This window comes from Typopeltis vanoorti, chromosome 1 (assembly GCF_054136105.1).
Source record: "Typopeltis vanoorti isolate ZY-2024b chromosome 1, IOZ_Tvanoo_1.0, whole genome shotgun sequence".
NCBI classification, from domain to species: domain Eukaryota; kingdom Metazoa; phylum Arthropoda; class Arachnida; order Uropygi; family Thelyphonidae; genus Typopeltis; species Typopeltis vanoorti.
In genome coordinates, this window is record NC_143549.1 from 9346206 (window position 1) to 9366557 (window position 20352).

The 20352-nt window shown below is 36.7% G+C and overlaps 1 protein-coding gene across 1 annotated transcript in view; it reads left to right on the top strand.

The window, feature by feature from the left end:
* Positions 1-20352, top strand: part of LOC150109770 (uncharacterized) — a 149571-nt gene that overhangs the window by 70160 nt on the left and 59059 nt on the right. The window contains exon 2 of the mRNA XM_090409124.1: positions 12996-13131. Within this exon, the coding sequence (XP_090265250.1) occupies positions 12996-13131 (136 nt within the window). The remainder of the gene's footprint in view (positions 1-12995; positions 13132-20352) is intronic.

Below are 20352 nucleotides of genomic sequence, written 5' to 3' on the forward strand. Positions count from 1 at the left end.
CTGTTATTCCAGTAGCTACAGAAGCCAAATTCTTGGGACTGATCTTTGACAGTAAACTTACATTTCTAGTACACATTTGTCAACTAACAGAAAAGTACAAGAGAGCGTTGAACCTTCGCACTGTATCACTACTGAGTGGGGTGCTGATCAAGCTTCATTGCTCCATCTTTATCGTGCACTTATACTTTCAAAGCTGGATTATGGGGCTCAAGTCTATGGTTCTGCGATGGTTGGATTCCATCCATCATCAGGGTATACGGATAGCTACTGGTGCCTTTCGCACATCACCCACTCACAGTCTTTATGTTGAAGCAAATGAACCTGCTCTATTACTTCGACGGAAACAGTTCTCTTAATTATGCCCGAAAGAGTCTCTCCCAGATCATCCTACATGGACTGGTCTCTTTTCTCTGCACTGGGAAGCTCAATACCACACACTTCAAACTGCCATACGTCCTTTTGGTATGCGTATTAAAGAGACTATGCAAGCTCTTGGTATAAATGTTGACAACATTGCCTACGCTAAACATAACAGCATCCCTCCATGGCAGGTTTGCACACCTCATGCAACCTCTCACTTTGTCAGCTACAAAAATCTTATACGCCATCATCTGTCTACCTCCAATTGTTTAATGCATACAGAGCAGCACACTCTGATTTCTTGCCCATCTATACTGATGGTTCAAGAACTAATACCTCTGTTGGCTGTGCTACTGTGTTTACTGACATTATCTCCAACCAGTTCCCACCTGATTGCAGTAATTATACAGGAGCGTTACATGCCATTCAGCTTGCACTTTTTCATATAAAAGCAAACTGCTTTCAAAAGTGTATAATTTATACACACTCGTTGAGCTCTTCACAGACTATCTCCTCCTATTCATAATCCACCTCCAGTACTTTATGAGGTGTTACGCCTGTTTCACAAAATAAATCCTTAATTTTAATGTTCAGTTGTGCTGGATTCCCAGCCACATTGGAATTAAGGGAAATGAGGCTGCAGATGCAGCTGTATAAATCAGCTCAAACGTTCTGCACGCACTATTTGACAGTACCATATACAGACAGTTCATACAATCAAAGCTAATTGCTTTGATTGTATAAACTGTAAATCATAGCAGGAAGTATTAACAAACAAATTTTATGACATTAAACCTGAAATTAAGTATTGGAATTCTAGTCAACGAATAAAGAGAAGAGAGGAAGTTGTTCTCACCTAGGCTCCGCATAGGTCACAGTCATCTTACACATTCTTATTTACTGAGAGCTAATGACTCTCCCATGTGTGAAAAATGCAATACACACCTCAGTATTTATCATATACTAGTAGAGTGTCAGCACTTTACACGAGAGAGGAATGAAACTTTTGCCTACCTGGCCAGACCATATACACTCAGGCAGATGCTGACAGACTTGGGCAGATTGCATGATGTTTTTAATTATTTACGAAGAATTAATTTATAAAACACATTTGACTGTAATTTTGTTTATATGTAAATACTGTACTGCTTCACTTAACTTTTGTACGTATATATTACAAAATATGTAAAGTTTTGTGATGTATAGGTGCAGGAGTTCAGTACTAATGTAAATATTATTCATTAGGTTAATTTCTGACCAATCATGTATTTCTGTAGCCTTGTGTTACCTTGTTGTAATTTTGTTAATAGGTAAATACAACACTGCTAAACTTCATTTTTATGCATACATATTGTATAATAATTCCTCTTTAGCTCTATGTATTGCTGTAATAACATTTGTTGTAATCTTATTGTAGCAATCTCATATGTAGATACTGCATTCCTTGGCTTGGTGTTGTACATGCGTTTTGTTTATTAACTTGTATTGTTGTCTAATTATGTACTGCCTTAAATGCTCCAGTTATTTTGTTTATATGTAGATACTGCATTGCCCAGCTTAACTTTTGTGCATACATATTATTTACTGATTTTTTTGACTAAATATGTATTGCTATAGGACACCTTGGTTACTAGTGTAACCTTCTTGTAATTTTGTTTATATGTAGATAAAATATTGCCAAATTTTATTTATATGCATGCATGTTGTATAATAATCCCTTTTTGCCTATTTATGTATGTCTGTAAATACATCTGTAATTTCTACTATATGATATTGCACTCCTTGGCTTGTACACGCATTTTGTTTATTTAACTTGTATTATTGACAATTTTTATACTACTACTATAACCTTTAACCTTGTCTGTTGCTGTACCTTCTTCAGCAATTCTGTTTCTAAGTAGATGCTGCTTTGTGGAACCTAATTTTTGTAGAGGCATATTGTTTACAATTTTCTTTAACTGCTTATGTATAGTGGTAACCTTAGTATGGCACAGTATGACATTTGTAGTTTTTGTGCCAAATAAACTATAAACCAAACCTAAAAATTCATAATGCCGTTCAGAATTTTTAATCTCCTCGTCAATGAGCGAGCTTAAGAATAACAATGTTCACTCGCAGAATTACATAATTTCCAAACTAGCACATTAACAACAATAGACGGAAGCTTGCGTCAGTTGCTAGGCAACAACTTCAGCACGAGTAGCGCAGTAACTGTTGATTTGTTTATGCTAACAGAACTTAGAAATGCAAGAAATGCATTTTTATGAATGCTATTAAACATAAAATTTACGACAAATGTACTATCTGCAACAAAATTCAATGCAAGATTATATTTTTGTAAGACTTCGGAACACTAAATGGTTTAAGAGATGAAAGAGGCACAACAACGTTGTTTGGTTTGCAAGATATTCAGCTACTACTCATCTGAAAAAGTAAACCACGATAATGTTTGCATGTTTGTCTTTTGAGAATATAACGAGGTTATTTAAATAATGCAAGTTGTTCTTAAAGTATTTTAAACTTTGCTCTTCTGTGTCCTGCGTCACGAAACCATCTCTCGAAATATTTATAATTAAATTTCTCGGGAAGGGTCTCAGTTCAGTTCTTAATATTTTGTTTGTCCGATGCTCGAGCCTCATTTGAAATTCTTTTTGAAGTGTCCACTTTACCGTTAAAGCTTTGTTTGCATCGATACAAACTAAGTAAAAAATTTATTCAAACGTTTTGTTATAACCGAGTTTTAGCTGAAACTCTGAAAACTTCGGGTAAAATTAGATTCAACAGCATTTGTTTATGTCGTTTCAGATATTTGTTCACCCTTTTTTTGTTTGTGAAGTGAATGGCACTACATTATGCAAATCGTTACTAAATATTTCAGTGAGTCGAGTGTTATTTTGTTTTTGAAATTACCCGTGAACAATTTTTGCATATTCTTTTCTTGATAAAGGGAAAAAAATGCGACGTCTGAAATGATAAAACTGGTCGGTGAGCACCTTGATATTTTAAGGATTTTTTTCAGTTTTAAGAAATCTAATTGTGGCGAAGTTTTGAAATCGGAAGATACTAATTTGGCTGCAAATGATTAAAGCTAAAAAACAAATTTGCGATGAGAAAAAGTGCGCTATGAAATGATGTTTATCTTTCCATTCGAAGAAGTGCCCATCGTTTTTGGCTGCGTTTAGAACCACACCACATTCTATCTTGGAAGGAGGGGCGGGAAGAGTTTGTATTGGATTCGATTAGTTTTCTGCCTTTTTATTTTTAGTCTCGTGGATATTCAGATTTAGTTTAGTTTCTACGTGAGTGGATCATTAATTGCCAACGTGGTTGTCCAAATGGACGGCATAATCCTCCACGTGACAATCCATTCTCATTCCACTGGACATGCAAGTTTTGTCATTAGGAAGCAGACTAATATCGCCATGAGTAAGACCACACAACTGTTTATTGAAAATCTGAGGAATTTCGTGAAAGGTCCCAGTCTGCTAGTACACTGACTTCAGTCTTGCATGAGTTTACCTAAAAAAAAAAAAAAAAGTAGATTTATCATATTATCTTGCAAACCCTGCGATTCATCAGATCCTGTTACTGTTCTTTCCCTGATCATCTGCACAGGTGCATAAGTCCAGTCCACACAAAATTGTTTATCATATCGCAGTAATTGAGCAGGTAATAACAGAACCCGACTGGCGAATGGCCTCAAATAAAAAAGAGAATGATACAATGATAAACGAAGCTGTAAACCCACACGAGAGGGTAAATTTGGCTGAATGCGAAGGAATTTGTTGGATCGCATGCGAGGTTTGCGTATTAGGTGAAAATGACTTCATTTCCCCACAAAATCATCTACGGTCACGCAGTGTCCAACTTCACTCGAGCAAGGAATGTTAAAGCGAATATCAGTCGACGTTCAAAGTTCTGCAGGCGCAATTCCTTCAGCGTTATCTGAAATGGGTAGAAATGCAGAATCTTCCATAGAATTTTCCAGAGACAATTGAATAAGGCGCATTCAGGCGTCTTGATGCAGCACGTACACTGCAGGAACCAAAGCTGTAATTCGTGGCCTGCTCAACAACGGCAGTAGCAACTTATTTTGCTTGTTTTGAACTGATTGCTTTTCGACCTCTGCCAGGACTAAGTCTCAACGATTCCGTTTCTTCAAAACGACTAATCATTCGTCGCAGAGCACACGGAGATAGTGGACTTCGTCGACATTTGTTCAGGCAAAGAAATTCTTGGTGTTCAGCAACAGATGAATGGACAAATCCCGGGCCCATCTTTTTAAATCCTCGTGGTATCAGCGGGGTTGCGTGATATGTAAATGCCATTAATTATTATTAAGAGACCTCCAGGGAGTCGGACTCATCGAGGGGAGGCCACATATTACACACACCAGCTATCATACTTATTCTTGAATTCATTCACACTGCTTCCACTCACAACATCGAATGGCAATCCATTCCACTCACATACCACCCTATGAGAGAAAAATCTAGCCCTCACTCCCTTCTTAGCGGCATTAATTCTTAGCTTCCAAGGATGCCCTCTTGTTCTTTCCTCACCCGCCATCCCCTTCCAAAAGTTTGTAAGTCTCAATCATATCTTCCCTCTTTTTCCTGTTTCCTGGTGTCTGCAGTGTACAAATTCTCAATCTGTCTTCATACTCAGTATTCCACAATCCTGATAAAATTTTTAACACTTTCCTTTGTACTCTCTCCAATATACCAGAATAACAACGGAGACCAGACCTCACTTGGACAGTCCAAGTGAGGTCTTATCAAGGCCTTTTAAAGAGGGAAAATAACATCCTTTACATGTGAACTTCGTTTCAGCATTGTAATTATCTTTTGAGTTGTATTTGCAATCTTTACAATCGTACCACAGTTAGAAATTTAGTTTTTTGGTTGAAATTGATATACGATAAAAATTCCAGATTTTTAACATGTTGTCTCTATAATTCAAGACTAGTTCAAGCTATCAATCTGACGTTTGTTTTAAAGAAAATGGAAGTCGAATCATGGTTCGAGATTTTAGTTTTTAAAAGAATTCTTATTTTAATCATAAATTGCTCTTAATAATTTTGATTAAAATTTATTAATTTACAGATAAAAATAGTATTGGTGCCTGTTGATGGTTATAATGCGGTTGTGTGTGGATAGATAATTTAATTTTTTTTTCAATATTCACACATAATATTTATTTTGCACACTTATCTGCATACAGGTGTATAAACTTACTGCTAACATTTTTTAAAGTAATAATAATTTTTTGCATACAAGTATATGCCCATATACATTTACAATACATATGCATTGTATGCAAAAATATTGTTATATTAATTAAATTATTATTAAAATATATTTCTGTACAGTGCAAAGAGTACAAAGATTCAGTACAAAATACAGAATACTTGTATATTTGCATTCATAAAAATTTATTTTTAAACTAGATAAATATTTATCCAATCGTATTTACATATCGTTTGCCACAAATATGCGTACAATTCACTGCAATACTCATTTCAATAGTAGTAGTGGTAATAATGGAATAATTTTATATAAATATACATAATTTTTCTGCATTTTGTTATTTGAATTTTCTTTCAATATTTTTATGCATTCTATATTTAATACAGTTAGTTTTAATAATTTTTATTATTATTTTATTTCTCTGCAAAAATTCAGCATAAAAGTTATTGAGTATTTTCTTTTTTGATATACTTGTTGGTTTGTTTGGATGACATTTCTATAGTTCAGGCGTTTACTATTCTGTCTTCCTCATAGCTTCTGCAGAGGTTATCTGAAAAAGATAATAGATGGTGGTGGTTTCGGGGTTTTGTTTCAGTACTCGTCGCGAGTCAGGTGTAGATTTAACTGTTTATATGTATGTGCTTGGAAGCGTGTGTATGTATATAAACGCTTTTTTTCCGGTCAACGTGTAAGGCATCCTACTCAAGATGCCCATGGACTACAACTGCATGAGCACAGTTAACCTTTTCGAGGGAGGTTGGAATTGGATATGGCTCGTTTGTATTCTTCAAATGGCGTTATGAGTGTGCGTGTAATTTCTCTCTAATTTTCAGTGTCGCTGTAATATTTATATAGCGCCTCGTCGAATGGACTATTGTTCCACCAGGAATGTGTGGCAGTATTGAAAAATTCAGGATAAGTTGAATTTCTATGCCTTGTTTCTTCCCGGTTTTAATTAATTTTTAAGATTCTCATAGTTTCTATTTCCAGTAACTTTCAACGTGTGAAGATCGGAGATTATCGTTCCTCAGCTAATAACATAACTATAGAGAATAAACCATGTTTGCTGTACAGATCTTCGGAGATATCGTCGTGAGAGTTTTGGGGATGTGGATAAAGACGTGAAAAGTTAAAGTCGCAGCAAACGCAGTTAATTATTTTCTCATAAAGAACTTTGCAGAAAGGGGGGTTAACTTTGGGATTATCAGTGTAACAGAATCAGCGTTATAAGAGAACCAATGCGTTGGAATTAACGCAGGATTACAATGTTAATCTTGCGTTAATCTCAGCTCAGGATCAACCTTAATCGCACCATTGTGACTAGTCAGATTATCGACAGAAATGAAAATAGTTTGTTTATAATACACGAGTCTTTCTTTTTTTTTTGCAGGAGATGTTAGTAAAATGGCAGTAAAGATTTTATTTCATTTTTTTTTTTCTGATAGAAACATGTAAGGCTTAGTTTGCTTGTTGACACAACTCACAACAGTTATCAATAGTTATCGTTTTTTCAATAAAGTAGTAATTTTTTGATATTCCTTGAGTTTCCTGATAGTTTATGATGACAGCAGTGTCTACTAATCCCATTAATGAGAGCTACCTGCAAAATTATAGAAAACTGCAATTATATCAAACGATCACGCAAATAATTCATCAAGTCTTTGCTAGCCTCCCCCACTGGGTGTTGAAGGAAATCGAAGAAAGATGCTGGCGTCCTAGCAGTTCATGAAATGATAGCAATGAAGCGTAAAGCGTATAAACGTTTGTGTTTGCACTTTTTTCCCATTAACATTTGATTATATTTCCATTAACTAATCCACGTTAATGGAATGTGCACTTAATTCTAGAGAAATATTCCGAGAAGTATTGAAAATGGTACATTCTTAGTCTCAGCGGTTGCCCTATTGGTCGGATATTCACAGCAGTAATTTGCCTGCATTCTCCGATTCGACCTTCCAAAGTCAGCGGTTAGTTGATGGGGGACGAAGATAAACATTTGAGTGAAGGGATGAGCACGAATGAAAAAGTGTTTTTGCTCCTACTCAAGACTCCAACATTGCATCGTAACCATAAGAAAAGAATGGCTACATAATGTGCAGGTTACAGGATTCTTTGGCTATCATGTTATACACGCAACCGCTAAATGAAGAGGAGGAGGAAGGTAAAGAAAGCTAATTTAACCACTCGATGTTCTTCTGTTATTCCGCAAAGAAAATCCCACGGGACTCTTGCCATCACCAGAAGCGTTTTATTTTCTTTCCTTTCTATCAGCTTGTTATTCTATTCTCCCTCGGACTAGTCTGCGGTAGCTAGCATCCGACACCACACCTGCGTATACTTCATTTTGGCGTCCTTCGCATGTTACGGCATTTCTTCCCTGATAAACCGGAAAACTCACTGGACTTTAAGTGAACAAAATAAACAATTATGATTATTTAACTAAAATCAGTTTTCTCTTACAACTGAATCGCTCTCATCCAAGACAGTCGTATTTTCCATTCCATAAAGACGACCTCTTGCCATCTCCTTAACCCGACCTTGAAAATGCGAACTGAATTCAACTGCGCATGCAATTTAAAAGTTACTACTTGACCCGTCTCATCGCTGAAATGTTCAAGAACCGTTTGCACCGTACCTCAGCGTAAATACTTAAATAGATCACCAAATAAATAAATGAAACACTACTCGGATTTCTTCCGTTCTTGCATCTCTAAGAAAGCTTCTCGGAAAAAAGATCTCCATTCCAAGAATTATTACTTACTGTCTTGGTGAGCTTACTGGGAAGTGATAATTAATCCTTCCATCTCTCCGTAAATATAACGGTTCTTATTCTGAGAATTTTTTTCTTTGATACTAAAGACATTTTTAGAAAACAAATTTTTCAGCGAAGACTGCACTTAGCTTAGTACACACACACACACACACGAAACTAAGTAGACTTGCTTTCTGGAGTTTGAAGATGTTCTAGTAGTTAATCTTCTGTTGGCGAGATATTGCAACTATCGTGTTTTCCTCAGCATACGTGTCTTTTTGTTGTTTATATTTGTCAAAGATCTTGAAGGCATGGAATCTTCCAATCATTGAAATCATTAATTATATAATTATGTTTGAAAGCGGTTTCAATCTACCGAGATAATTCCTCTTAGAGAAGAAGCTCATTCCGTGAAAAGCCTTTTTCTTCGTATATGAAATTAACTATGGCGCATTGCAGGTGATGTATAAGTGAGCATTTTAAACTTGGATTTAACCGCACAAAAGAATTTTTTCAGCAAAAGGCGGACCAACATGCAAAGAGTCGATGACAGTCCACAACATTCTTTGCTGCGAATGTTTTTTTTTCTAATATCATCCTCCACTAAAGGTTCCAAAACCTATAGAAGAAGATCCGTGCGTGACGAAGTGGAGAAGAAAGGAACCTATCGATGTGCTTCTTGACTAAAAGGTCATAATCCTTGCAAAAAAAAAAAAAAAAAGCGTACAAGGAAAGAGGCTCTTCTGAAGAACATAAAAAAAAGCGGATGAGAATTTGGTTCACAAGATAGACATTTTTTTAATGGAAACGAGATGTGAAGGATCTCTGATCGAAACCATTCGTATTAGTTATTCTTCTTGACGCGGAGCCTTGGCAAAGTTGCTTCCGCTGAGCTATTTTATTTGCTTGCCAGCTATATTTCTTGCTTTCGACATCGATTTGAACAATGAATCCATTACGAGTCGTCTCTACTTGGCTATAAAGATCCCGATCACATTATAATAAGACCTTTTTGAAATATGCCTGACACCTGTTTAAAATATCGCGTTTGCATTTAAATATGTAACAGTAATTTTCTTTGAACATTATAATGTTCGACGTAACCTTTTTAATGCCTGCATTTTTGCATAATTTATATTTCGAATTACTCCATGTCTGATATGGAGACGGAGGCTAAGCAAGCGAAATTACCGAGTTAAAGTACCTTTCTAAGATCGCATTTTCTGAGAATTATATACTCTCATTAATATTTAGCAGTATCTTGGCAAACGCTTAAAACCAATTATGTAAATTATTGGTACGATGATATAAAATGCAAGACTGTTTCTCTTTTATTAATACGTAAGCGATTTAATTAATCGAAATATCCAAATGAATAAAATGTCAGTGAAATCATGAATTATCAATGAATGAGTGGAGTAAAGGAGTAAGTTTTCATTTGAAAAAAGTGTAGGAATTTTAAATATATTGGAGAATGTATTCAGCATTCAACTCCTCTCTGCGACGTTTCACCAGTCACATTTCTGTCCTTAGCATACAACGGATGATACGAATATAGTATTACCAGTAATGCGATCAACTCTTTTTCCACCCAGTTGCCCCCGTCGTACAGCGAGTGCGATTCGATTTAACTAATCGAGGCTTTTTTTATCATCTGCATGTGAGTGGAAACAGAACAAAGATGGACAAAAGCCACGTGTTTTTGTCTGTTCAGAAACGTCACTGCAGGTTTCTAAGACAGAAAGCATCCTAAGTGCCCTTTGATCTGCACACGCACACACTCGTTAGACACCTTGACATCGTCTAGAACAGGGATAACCGTCGTTGTTGAGAAAGCTCATTCGTGCATGGTGCTAATCCGGCTCTTGTGGAGGAACCTTATTAAAGCCCGAACTAATGCGCATCAGGGCGTGTGCGTGGCCTAATGAACACTGATAAAGAGCAATGCCTTCATCCATCAGGCGCGAGGGAGCGTCCTCCAACTGCGCAACGAGCCAATTAATGGTGGTCACGTGGTACAGACGTTCGTGCGAGACACACACGAAACCGCCTCGCTGTCAAATATCACATTTCACACTGTCGTTAAGCTGTCGACATTCAGAAACATTTTTCGACTGTCTACGAGCACATTAGGGAAATTTTCTGAATATTGTCAGAAAACAAAACTGTTTCCCTTTAAAAGTTGTAAAGTGGCGACATCTAGCGTAGTGTCGTTTTACTTTTTTATACTGCCCCCCCCCCCCTAAAAAAATCTCCACAGTAGTATTTTGGAAGAAAGGACCCTCCGTTTCTTATCTTTACTAATACATGTATATTTAAAATAAATACCGCACTGTCTTAGTTAATTTATCCAATAGTAAAATTGCTTCAAATCAGCAAAAATAAGTAATAAAAATAAATAACTCATGACAGTAGATAATCCGTCAAGTTTAACGATGGCGTCATTTGGATGCGCTAACAAAGTCCAACTGTTTATCAGATCCACCGATTTCTTTCCCGGCTTCTAACATTGATAGGTAATTCATGTGGCACTGCAAGTCCGAATTTTGCACTTTGTACTTTAAAAAGGCTTTGAACAAAACTGAAGCCAAATTAGCTCCTTTCATTTGGAGATGAAGCAATGTTTACCTCCCGAAAACGGACATTTCTCACACGCAAAACAGGAAAACTAGCTACGAACTTGGTAGGATACGAGGCTAGGGCGTTGTCTTAGTGGCTTTAAATGTAATTCCAAACAACCCAACCCATAACAAAATGAAAGATAAGCCCAGTGCTGTTTCAGGTGATCTCGAATATACTTTCAAGTTTACCTTTTGAGATCATTTCATTTTTTAATTATCCAAAGAAGATATTCTTACTTAGTTTAGACTCTGCAGTTTAAATTCGAAATGAACAAGCATCGAAGAAAAATAGAGAGAGAGCAGCAGTATAACGTACATTGCTGAGGAAAAGGGTATCCAAGTAGGAGACAGAAATTTAATAGTTTTACTGATGCTAATTTTTTGGAAAAATTTCGAACTTTGTTTTCCATACTTGAGAGTAAGTAGGAAAATTTTTATTCGTTTTTAAAATCCATGTATATAATATATATCTGTTTAATACAATATATAACTGCTGTATTTTATGTGGGTATATACAATCAATTATCAAGAGTATTTTCCATTGCTGAAAGTCTATTTTCCCCTTCTTTTTCGTCGATTTTGTGCTTCACGAATAGCTGTAATATCGTCGTTTTTTTTTTTTTTTTTTAATTGTGTAATCGAATTCCAGTGCAGCACGGAATGAATGGCCTGTGTGTGTGTGTGTGTGTGTTAGGAAGTTGAGGTTATCTGCTGTGTTGATACACGGACAGTCGTTAGCCTCTCTGGCAGAATGAAGTAGTGACCAGTTGTTTCTTAAATATCTGAAGATAAAGAAATTAAGAAAGAGATGACGCATGTGATTCATTTCTGTTAAGTGCCTTTTAATTCCTCACAAGCCCAAACAGCACTGTTCGATTCACGTGGAGTTTTCACTAAGACGGGCGAGTTAATCCACGGGTGGAAATCGGATTGTTTCATGATTGGGAGATGGTTTCTGCAGTCGATTATTTCGGTGAGTATTCCAGGATTATTCCCCCCCCCCGCACACTTAAGTATCGCGGAACGATTGGAGTTCCCGTTTTCCTCTCTTCGGGTTATCAGATCTTCCAAACTTGATAATTAGCCGTTCGAGTAATTTCTCCTCCTACTTAAGGAGATCGGAAATTTTCACTCGCTCACCGATGCGTCGACAAACCGAATCGATATTTGTGGTGAAGGAATGCCGCCAGGTGAGCAAGATTAATTCAGTTACGACGACGTCGTCTTATTGCATCAAAACGATGTTTGTCTCGTGCATCCACTCCAAAAATAGCGTGCGTGCTAGACGCTGTCATCGTACAAGAAAACGCACTTCGCAACAAACATGCAGATTCCGACAGAACTCGACAACATCAAGAAGTTATTTTTCTGATGCGACGTGCACGTTCGATGCGATGAATTCGCTTTGCCGTTGAATGGACACACACAGATTTCGCTGTTCCCTAATTTTTTTTCTCACCATCTTTCTCCATTAATTTGGCTGATGAAATATACACGGAATAGCCATTTATTAGGTCAACGGGTTCGATACCTCTTAGTAGGACAAACAATATGCTTGTGGCCGGTTTCAGGAAAAGGCTTTCCACTGCTTTACTTTACCTGTTGTGTGCATCGAAAAAAGAAAAGAACGTTTCGTTCAGCAATAAAATAGCATCCACTGTATCACACGATTTCATATCTAAGTTTGAGAAGTGCGATTCGATGAATCGGCACACCCTCAGTTCTTGCAATCTGCACCGCATCAGCCTTACTTTTGTATTTCTGACAGCAGGAGTGCGCTGCAATCAGGATCTTCTCCACAATCTATTCTGTCGTAAGCTTCTTTACATGATCGGATAGAAAGTTTGTGTATTTGAGCGCATGGTTGCTTTGTCTTAATTTTGTGGTTGCTCCTGTGTTGAGTTTGTCGCAGTTTTACTTCATTTACAGGGAGGACGAAGTCCTAATAGAATGGCCAACCACTTTTCATAAACGGCAAAACCGTTCGTTATGGTATTTATTCGTTCTTTTCAGCCATGGTGTGCGTCGTCTATGGGCAGCAGTGTCAGCAGGAGGAACTGCAGAAATGCATGAACGATCTACAAGTGCTCACGAAGAAGGAAGATTTAGCATTTGCTCACACCGAAGAAGAACTGAATCGAGTGTGCAAGTAAGTGTTTGACGAATTTTCTTCATCTTTCTGAACGATTAAATAGCTCTTCAACCTGCACATTCCTGTTTGCGAAAGATTACTTTTTAATTTTCCTTTCCTAATTATTCATTAAAAAGTATGCGGATCCAAATTGTTTATCTCAAGAAAATATGTCAAATCAATGTTCTCTCCCTTTTCTTATTTTTACTTATTTTACCTTTCCTTCGTTTATTTTTATTTAATATTATTTTTTTTTTTGGCTGTACTAATGACGCGTTCCAGTCAGAAGAGAGACCGGGTTCAGACCTTTCCTCCACCTGAAGGGTGAGAGGAACTTTAGGCTTCTCTCTTGAACTACTGGTTTTAAATTGGTAGAATTTTTCTTATCACGAAACAATCCGGATTCAGTTCATGTGAGCTGCCCCACAGCTTTACATCACTATTTAAACGGTATTAACGTTAGAAGAACGGCAGACATGAAATATATAAATCCATACAGAACAAAAGAAAAAAAATATTATTTTCTCAGACTTTTTCAAAAATATTCGTTCTCTCGCTTCTAAAAGCATTTGTGGGGAACTCGTTACTACTTTGCAGCCACAAATTCATCGCCTGTCACATCAAATTTGATTAAAACAAAAATAAAACTTAAACGAATTCAAATAATCCAAACATATTTGCTGCATAACAGAATGATATTCCAAACTACCCTATTTCCACCATAAAGTTAGTACTTTCTCAAATATTTCCTGACTTGATAGCGCCTGTTAGAATTTCTTAGTTCTTGTGAAAGAGAACACGCGATTTTTTCATGGAAATGAGACTCGTTGAGACCAGTTTAGAAGATATATTCATGGGAATATATCTTCTAAACTGGTTTCCACTCGTCCTTTGACGGGTGGAAACCAAACACATTTAAATACTTCGGTTAGATCGGTGGAACTTTTAGAAGAAAACACTAAAATAAAACCAAAATGCGATCTTTCTTGATTGTATCTTTTGCAGCGTCCAATCTGGAAACTACACATAACTAGTGTGGTGCATTAACTTTCAAATGAACACCGCGGCAACCTCGCACTTTTCTAGTGCAAATGCTTATTTCCTTTTCCTGCTTGTGGAAGTCATCTAAACGTTGAGTTTCTCATTCCAGAGAAACGGCGTTTTACCCTCTTGGTCAGAGAACCAAAGAAGTAAACCGGCGATCGAAGCGTTGAACTAGATCATCCGTGTGTGTGTGTGCACACGTGCGCGTGGCCGCACTTATCACCAACTAGGAGCATTTCCAATTGCAGCAAACGTATGTTTTCGATGGAGCACGCAAATTTTACTACAAGTGCAACAGGATTTGATACAGTACGAGACCTGACCCGACCGCTCTGCATGACTGACTTTTGTCGTCCATGTTTGAACTGCTCGATCACCAACTGATCGTCACGAAAAGTTTTCCACATCTACACCAGAGCCTGCTAATAAATGTTACTCCCCCCAACCCAAAAAACTAAACAGTATGTTTGCAACGAGTGTGTTTATGTTTTTTTTGTTGAAAAACAAATATCCTCAACGATGCGATGAACAAGTGGTGCACTGACTATTTCTATTTACTAAAAATATGAATTTCGTATTAATTTTTTCTGATTTATGAGAAAGATGAATGTGAGCGAGTCGAGTCAGCCATCAGTTTGATTAAGAGAATATTAGAAGGTGCAGTGCTAGAATCAACTGAGTCTGTAACAACAGAAGCCTGAGGCAAGGAAGTAGGACTATTGTTTGCCGACGAACAAGTGAAAATTGCTCAAGATCAGGATGACATTGATTTTATGAAGAGGAACTTGTTGATGTTTACAGCAAGGGCGGTTTGAAAGTTAATTTCACTAAGACAAAATATTCAGTGGTTAATAGGAAGGTAGATATTTAGATGTTCTAGTCGGTAAAGTCAAGCCAGTATATCATTATAGACTACTTAGGATCTGTTATTCTCAATTCGGGAATATGTCAGAAAGATGTAGATGATCGTGTCAACCAAGTGCGTAGTGATATTAAGCAACTGAATGGTGTGTTGTGGAGTCGATACATTCGACAGGAAACCAAGAAGATGACACGCAACATGATAGTAGAGTGTTCTAATATGAGGGGAGGGGTGGACATCGAATATGAGGGCCATAGAGATGGATGGCTTACGATGAAGTTAGTGTGTATCTTGTCTTCAGAGAGTTCGGAATGAGACCATGATGGAGAGATCGAGCTTTTTTTATTTTGGCACGTTCAACGGAAGAGAGACGGCCTCGACTTACGTGGAGAAGAGCTGTGGATGCAATGCGAGCGAGAGAGTAGAAAGAAAGCTTTTTTGGGATGACCATTCGAAATGGAGAAGAGGATTACAAGGCACCGACATACAGTGGAAACACCTTTTAAAAGTGAAATGATTGCAATACAAGTTTTAAGTTCAAATCCTCTGTAGCAATAATCTTCTTGATTCGGAAAGGCTCATTTAGAACACAAAAACCATTTATAAGGACTAGGATTCTCTTTCTTACAAAATACTCGCTCACTCACACACAATCTGACAACTTTAGAGTTGGAATTAATCATCTGGCAGTAGTTAAGTTTATGGGAGCTAAGGTTTTAGCTGTTCAAGAGTGTGGGGTGTAATTCATAAAAAAAATTATTTTGCAACATAATTAGAAACTAAACTTAGTTGTCATCAAAGAAAGATTTTAAACAATAGCTCTTCGTTCATTCTTTTATTTCCCCTTTCTCTTTCCCTCTTCGCACATCCCACAAGAGTTTAAGATCGTCTTGAAAGTAGTTCTAAACGAAATGAAGGATGACCTGTCCCATGTGCTGTGGTCCGTAATTAAACATGCAGTAAATGAAGCTTATCTTGAAAGGTTTAGAAATCGCACGTGGCTGCTCGTCTTGAGTAATAGTTACAGAAGACAAGATATCAGGTGTGTGCCTATCTTCTATACGTTATAAATTACTTTTCTCAGCTCGCTTCACAACGCGAATAGTGAGCCAGGCACAAACCTAATCAGCGAAAGGTATTATTCTCTCCTTTTCACATTGCAGATTGGCTTAATCAATTCCCATCTTAGCATGTCGACTATACCACAGAGACACATTTACAGGGGCATGATTTCCATTGCCACGAAGTGTGCTTCTGTACATTAAAAAAAAAGGAAATAAGGTTTAGTTCTTAGAGCTGCCTCCCAATAATTTTTGGTATTTACACTCAACTAATTTAAAACATTCTCTCTTTTGATTTTCACAACTGCAAATTGTTTTTCTTTCTTTCTTTTTTTTTTAGTTTTCGATAATTAAAGTTCTATAAAATGGTTGCAGATGACGGAATGGTTTGGATTTTTTTTTTTTGTAAGTTTCTTTCTTGTGTTAGGAGGAAGGCACATCTGTAAATTGTTTGTTTCTCCAGGGCATCGGATATTATTTCCTCTCTCTCGGCTGCTGTTATTGCTATCATCATTCTGAACTTGCTCGTGTTCAAAGAGCCGCCTGTAATGCACTTTTAATTTTTTTTTTTTATGATAATCGCACACTCGAAAGATTGCGATCAATAAGAAATAAAACAAGATTAATAAAACAAAGTCTTTGATTATTGTGATAATAATAATGGAACTTTTGGTATCTGCGAAATCTTTTGGTGGATCGGTTTTTCTGGAAGATAAACTCGTTTCTTTAAATGAGCGATTCGTTCCGTTCAGCAGATTTCTTTTTCTTTTTAGTAGTGCGCCTTTATTTTTATTGATCGTTAACGCCATTCGTACTTTTTGTACTTTTTTCTATTCTCCCTTGTAATGAAGCCCTTCATTGCTTCTTGTTTTCGTTCTGCTGATCTCGGTTGCCTCATTTAAACTTCATATTTGAGATTTAGATAAGAAAACATTATGATTTCAGCTAGCAGCAAGTCGCTCCTCTTGTCTGGCTTTATGACCGACCACTTCAGCTAATATCCATATATTTGAATTTAGACTGCGTACGAACCCATTGGAGTGGGATACAACCATTTTCCCAGCACCTCTCCCACTATTTTATCATGCCAAAACGAGCTTGCTGCTAACAGATGTGCGGAGGTCATCTGTGGTCCAATCGTAGAGAATAGGAGGCCGATTACGAACGACTAAGGCTGCTGGTATATAAAACAAATTGTGGTTTCCTGCCCAACTGAACGTTGTGAATATCAAGAAAGGAAAGTACAAACAGCGCTCTGTGTATTTGCATTTCGTTTTAAAAAGATGTAATCTCTATGGAAATTACTCTGATATCAAACTTAAGTTTGGGAAAAACAAGTCATTTCCAAACTCTAACGGGACTGGACTACCATCTTGATAGCAGAGGTAAGAGGAAAGGTTTGTATTTAGATTCGTATTGTGAGTGAAGTTAAATCCACTTCTGTTTGAGTATGTTTTGTATGCAAAATTTCCACACACATACACACGGTAATCTTTCTACTTTGTGTTCTGCATACTAAATGATGTTACTTTCTTTACTTCACTTTACTTATTCCGAGGTAGTTATAATATAATACATGTTATAATATATATTAAAAATAGGTTAATCTTAACGCTCTATTTCATGGAGATAACTGGTCAAATTTTAAATTAACTGTATTCAGTAAAATGCAACTTTAGAGAACTTCTTCACGATGGTCTCCTCTCATTTCGCAAACCTTTATGCCTCTTTCCCAGCTAGTTAAAAGCTTATTTCTGTAATGGAAAGCACATAAGCTGGTTAATTTAAATACAATTGTTTTTTCCCAGAAAAGTAAGGAATTATTTATCTTTCTTTCTATTTAAGACAATGCATTGATAACGATATTCACACATGAAGAGATAAACTAGTAACGCCTGTAGTTGCCTCAGCATCCAAGAGCTGTTTTGCTCTCTCTGTCCTGAATAATTGTTCATTCTGTTCAAGTGCTTCTAATTTGCTTTAATAACAGACTGCACAAAACAAGCAAAACCTTTGGAGATAAACGAGTTTCGTGAGCAGTTGATTTCCCCAAATCATAACAAAAGTGATTTTAATCTCCAATTAAAATAAATAAATAAAACACGAACCATTTATGAATTAATTGGTTTAATGTATTGTATCATTCGTTCTTTTTTATCATTTTAAGATGTACTAATATGTACGAATGATTAATAAATCACTATCCTATTAACAAAACTTGATTTATAATTAATGACCGATTAATACCAAATCTGCATTTTGTGTTTACTTAATTTATATACTAATAAACGTTTTCAATTATTAAAATTAAAGGCGATAATTTTAATAAAGAATATTATAAACTTGCATCTTAAATACCCCACTCCCCGCAAGTTTATATATTTTTTAAAAAACCAAATTCTTCTGGTTTTGCTCTTCAGAAATATTAAAAGTGTGCTTGGATGTTTCTCTGGTCTACGAAAAGTATAAGAATCTTATTTCATTTCTTTGCTGGGTTAGAACTGTGCAAGTCACGTTTTGGGGTAATGTTTTCATCATTCATCAAACACTTTTTCCCTCGTTGTATTCAAATAACGATATATCGCTGTTAATTATTAGAAATAATTTTGTTTGCAAATAAAACATTCCCACAGTACACATTTCTTTTTTCTAATCAAGGCAAAATCAGAGATAAAAAGAAGAAAAAGTAGTATTGCACTTACTTCCTCACTGGAGTTCATAGAAATATCATCTCCTATGCCACAGATTCTCCCCGATCTACCTGTGTATTAGCGTCCAACACAATCTATAATTACAATCTTTTTGAATCCCACCCTGACACGAGTGTTTCTGAATTCCTTTAAGAGGTACTAGGTTTTCATCGAGTACCTCTTAAAGGTACTTGATACGAGAAAGTACTCGGTGAGAGGATCATCCTGCATATATTAGAGGTTAAAATGACTTACAAAACTTCCTTTTTGTCTAGAGCAGGATTCCGGATCATTTAAAACCACTGACCTCAGTGAGGTTTTACAACCTTCTGAATGGGATGCACGTAAAAAAAAAACTATCGGTCCTATTTTCCTCACCATTTGAAGTACACCTATTACCAATCCTTTTTAAAATGCTTTTATTTTATTTATTTTTTTTGACATTCATCAAGTTATTTGCTGCTTCGGTTAAAAAAGGCGTGTGTAGTAATGAAAAAGAACACCAATTTGCAGTTGCCAGAATCCAGGCGAGGTTCTCTTATTAACATTCTTATTAATATCCCCTTATTTTATATTTTTTCTTTCCCGTCTCATAATTAATTGTTGTCTACAATCACAATCTTTTTGAATCCCACCGTGGCATAGGTGTTTCTGAATACCTTTAAGAGGTACTCAGAAACTTTTCATCGAGTACCTCTTAAAGGTATTCGATGAGAGAAGGTATATTTATAAATGCAACAAAGATGCTGATGTAATGCACATACCTTCGGAAAATTTGGAATAGAATCTGCTTTATTGAGTCACATTTCGAATGCGATCTGTTCTTGAAGTCAGCTTTTATCTAAAGTCTGCACACGTTTCTTGTGCTTCTGGGATTGCTTATTCATTTCAGAACTTCCATTCAGAATCTTATACTTCTTCCCCCAGAAAGGGGAAAATAATAGTCGCAAATACAGAACTTCTCCAATTCCTGTGCTGCGTCCGCTATGCATGCTTATTCTCTTGTTGTGTTCACAAAGGGTTTTACGGTTCAGTTAATTAAATTTTCCGCATCGCATCCGGTGATGAACGTCTGCCTTTGCCCGAACTCTGAAGTCTGTTCCTCTTACAAATTGCTGGCCGTCAATCTAACCCTTTGGGAACTAGAATACTAGAAGTTTCAAAATTGAAGGACTGCTTGTCTGAATATCATAAATATCCAGCATACAGTGTTCGTTAGGGAATGCCATCTGTAACGTGCTCTTCACTAACATTCTGTGGTGGAATGCGAAGTCCGTAGTTTGGGGCTGCAGGAAACATCGAGTATGCACCTGGAGGTATACATGCCGTCAGGCGACACAGAGGTGAGTAGTTCCCGCTACTGGTGGTCAGCCGAGATTTCATTCCCCTCCTCTTCCCTACACAATTCTACATACTCGATTTCCAGCTGTGCTCATATTTTTAGAATTGAATTCGCCCAAACTGATCACATTAGTGTTACTTATAGCCATGATAACGGTTTAGTTAGTTGCGTAAATACCTGTAACCATGACAACGGTTGCACAACCTCCTATTCTAAGAACATGGAAAGTATTGATTTTTT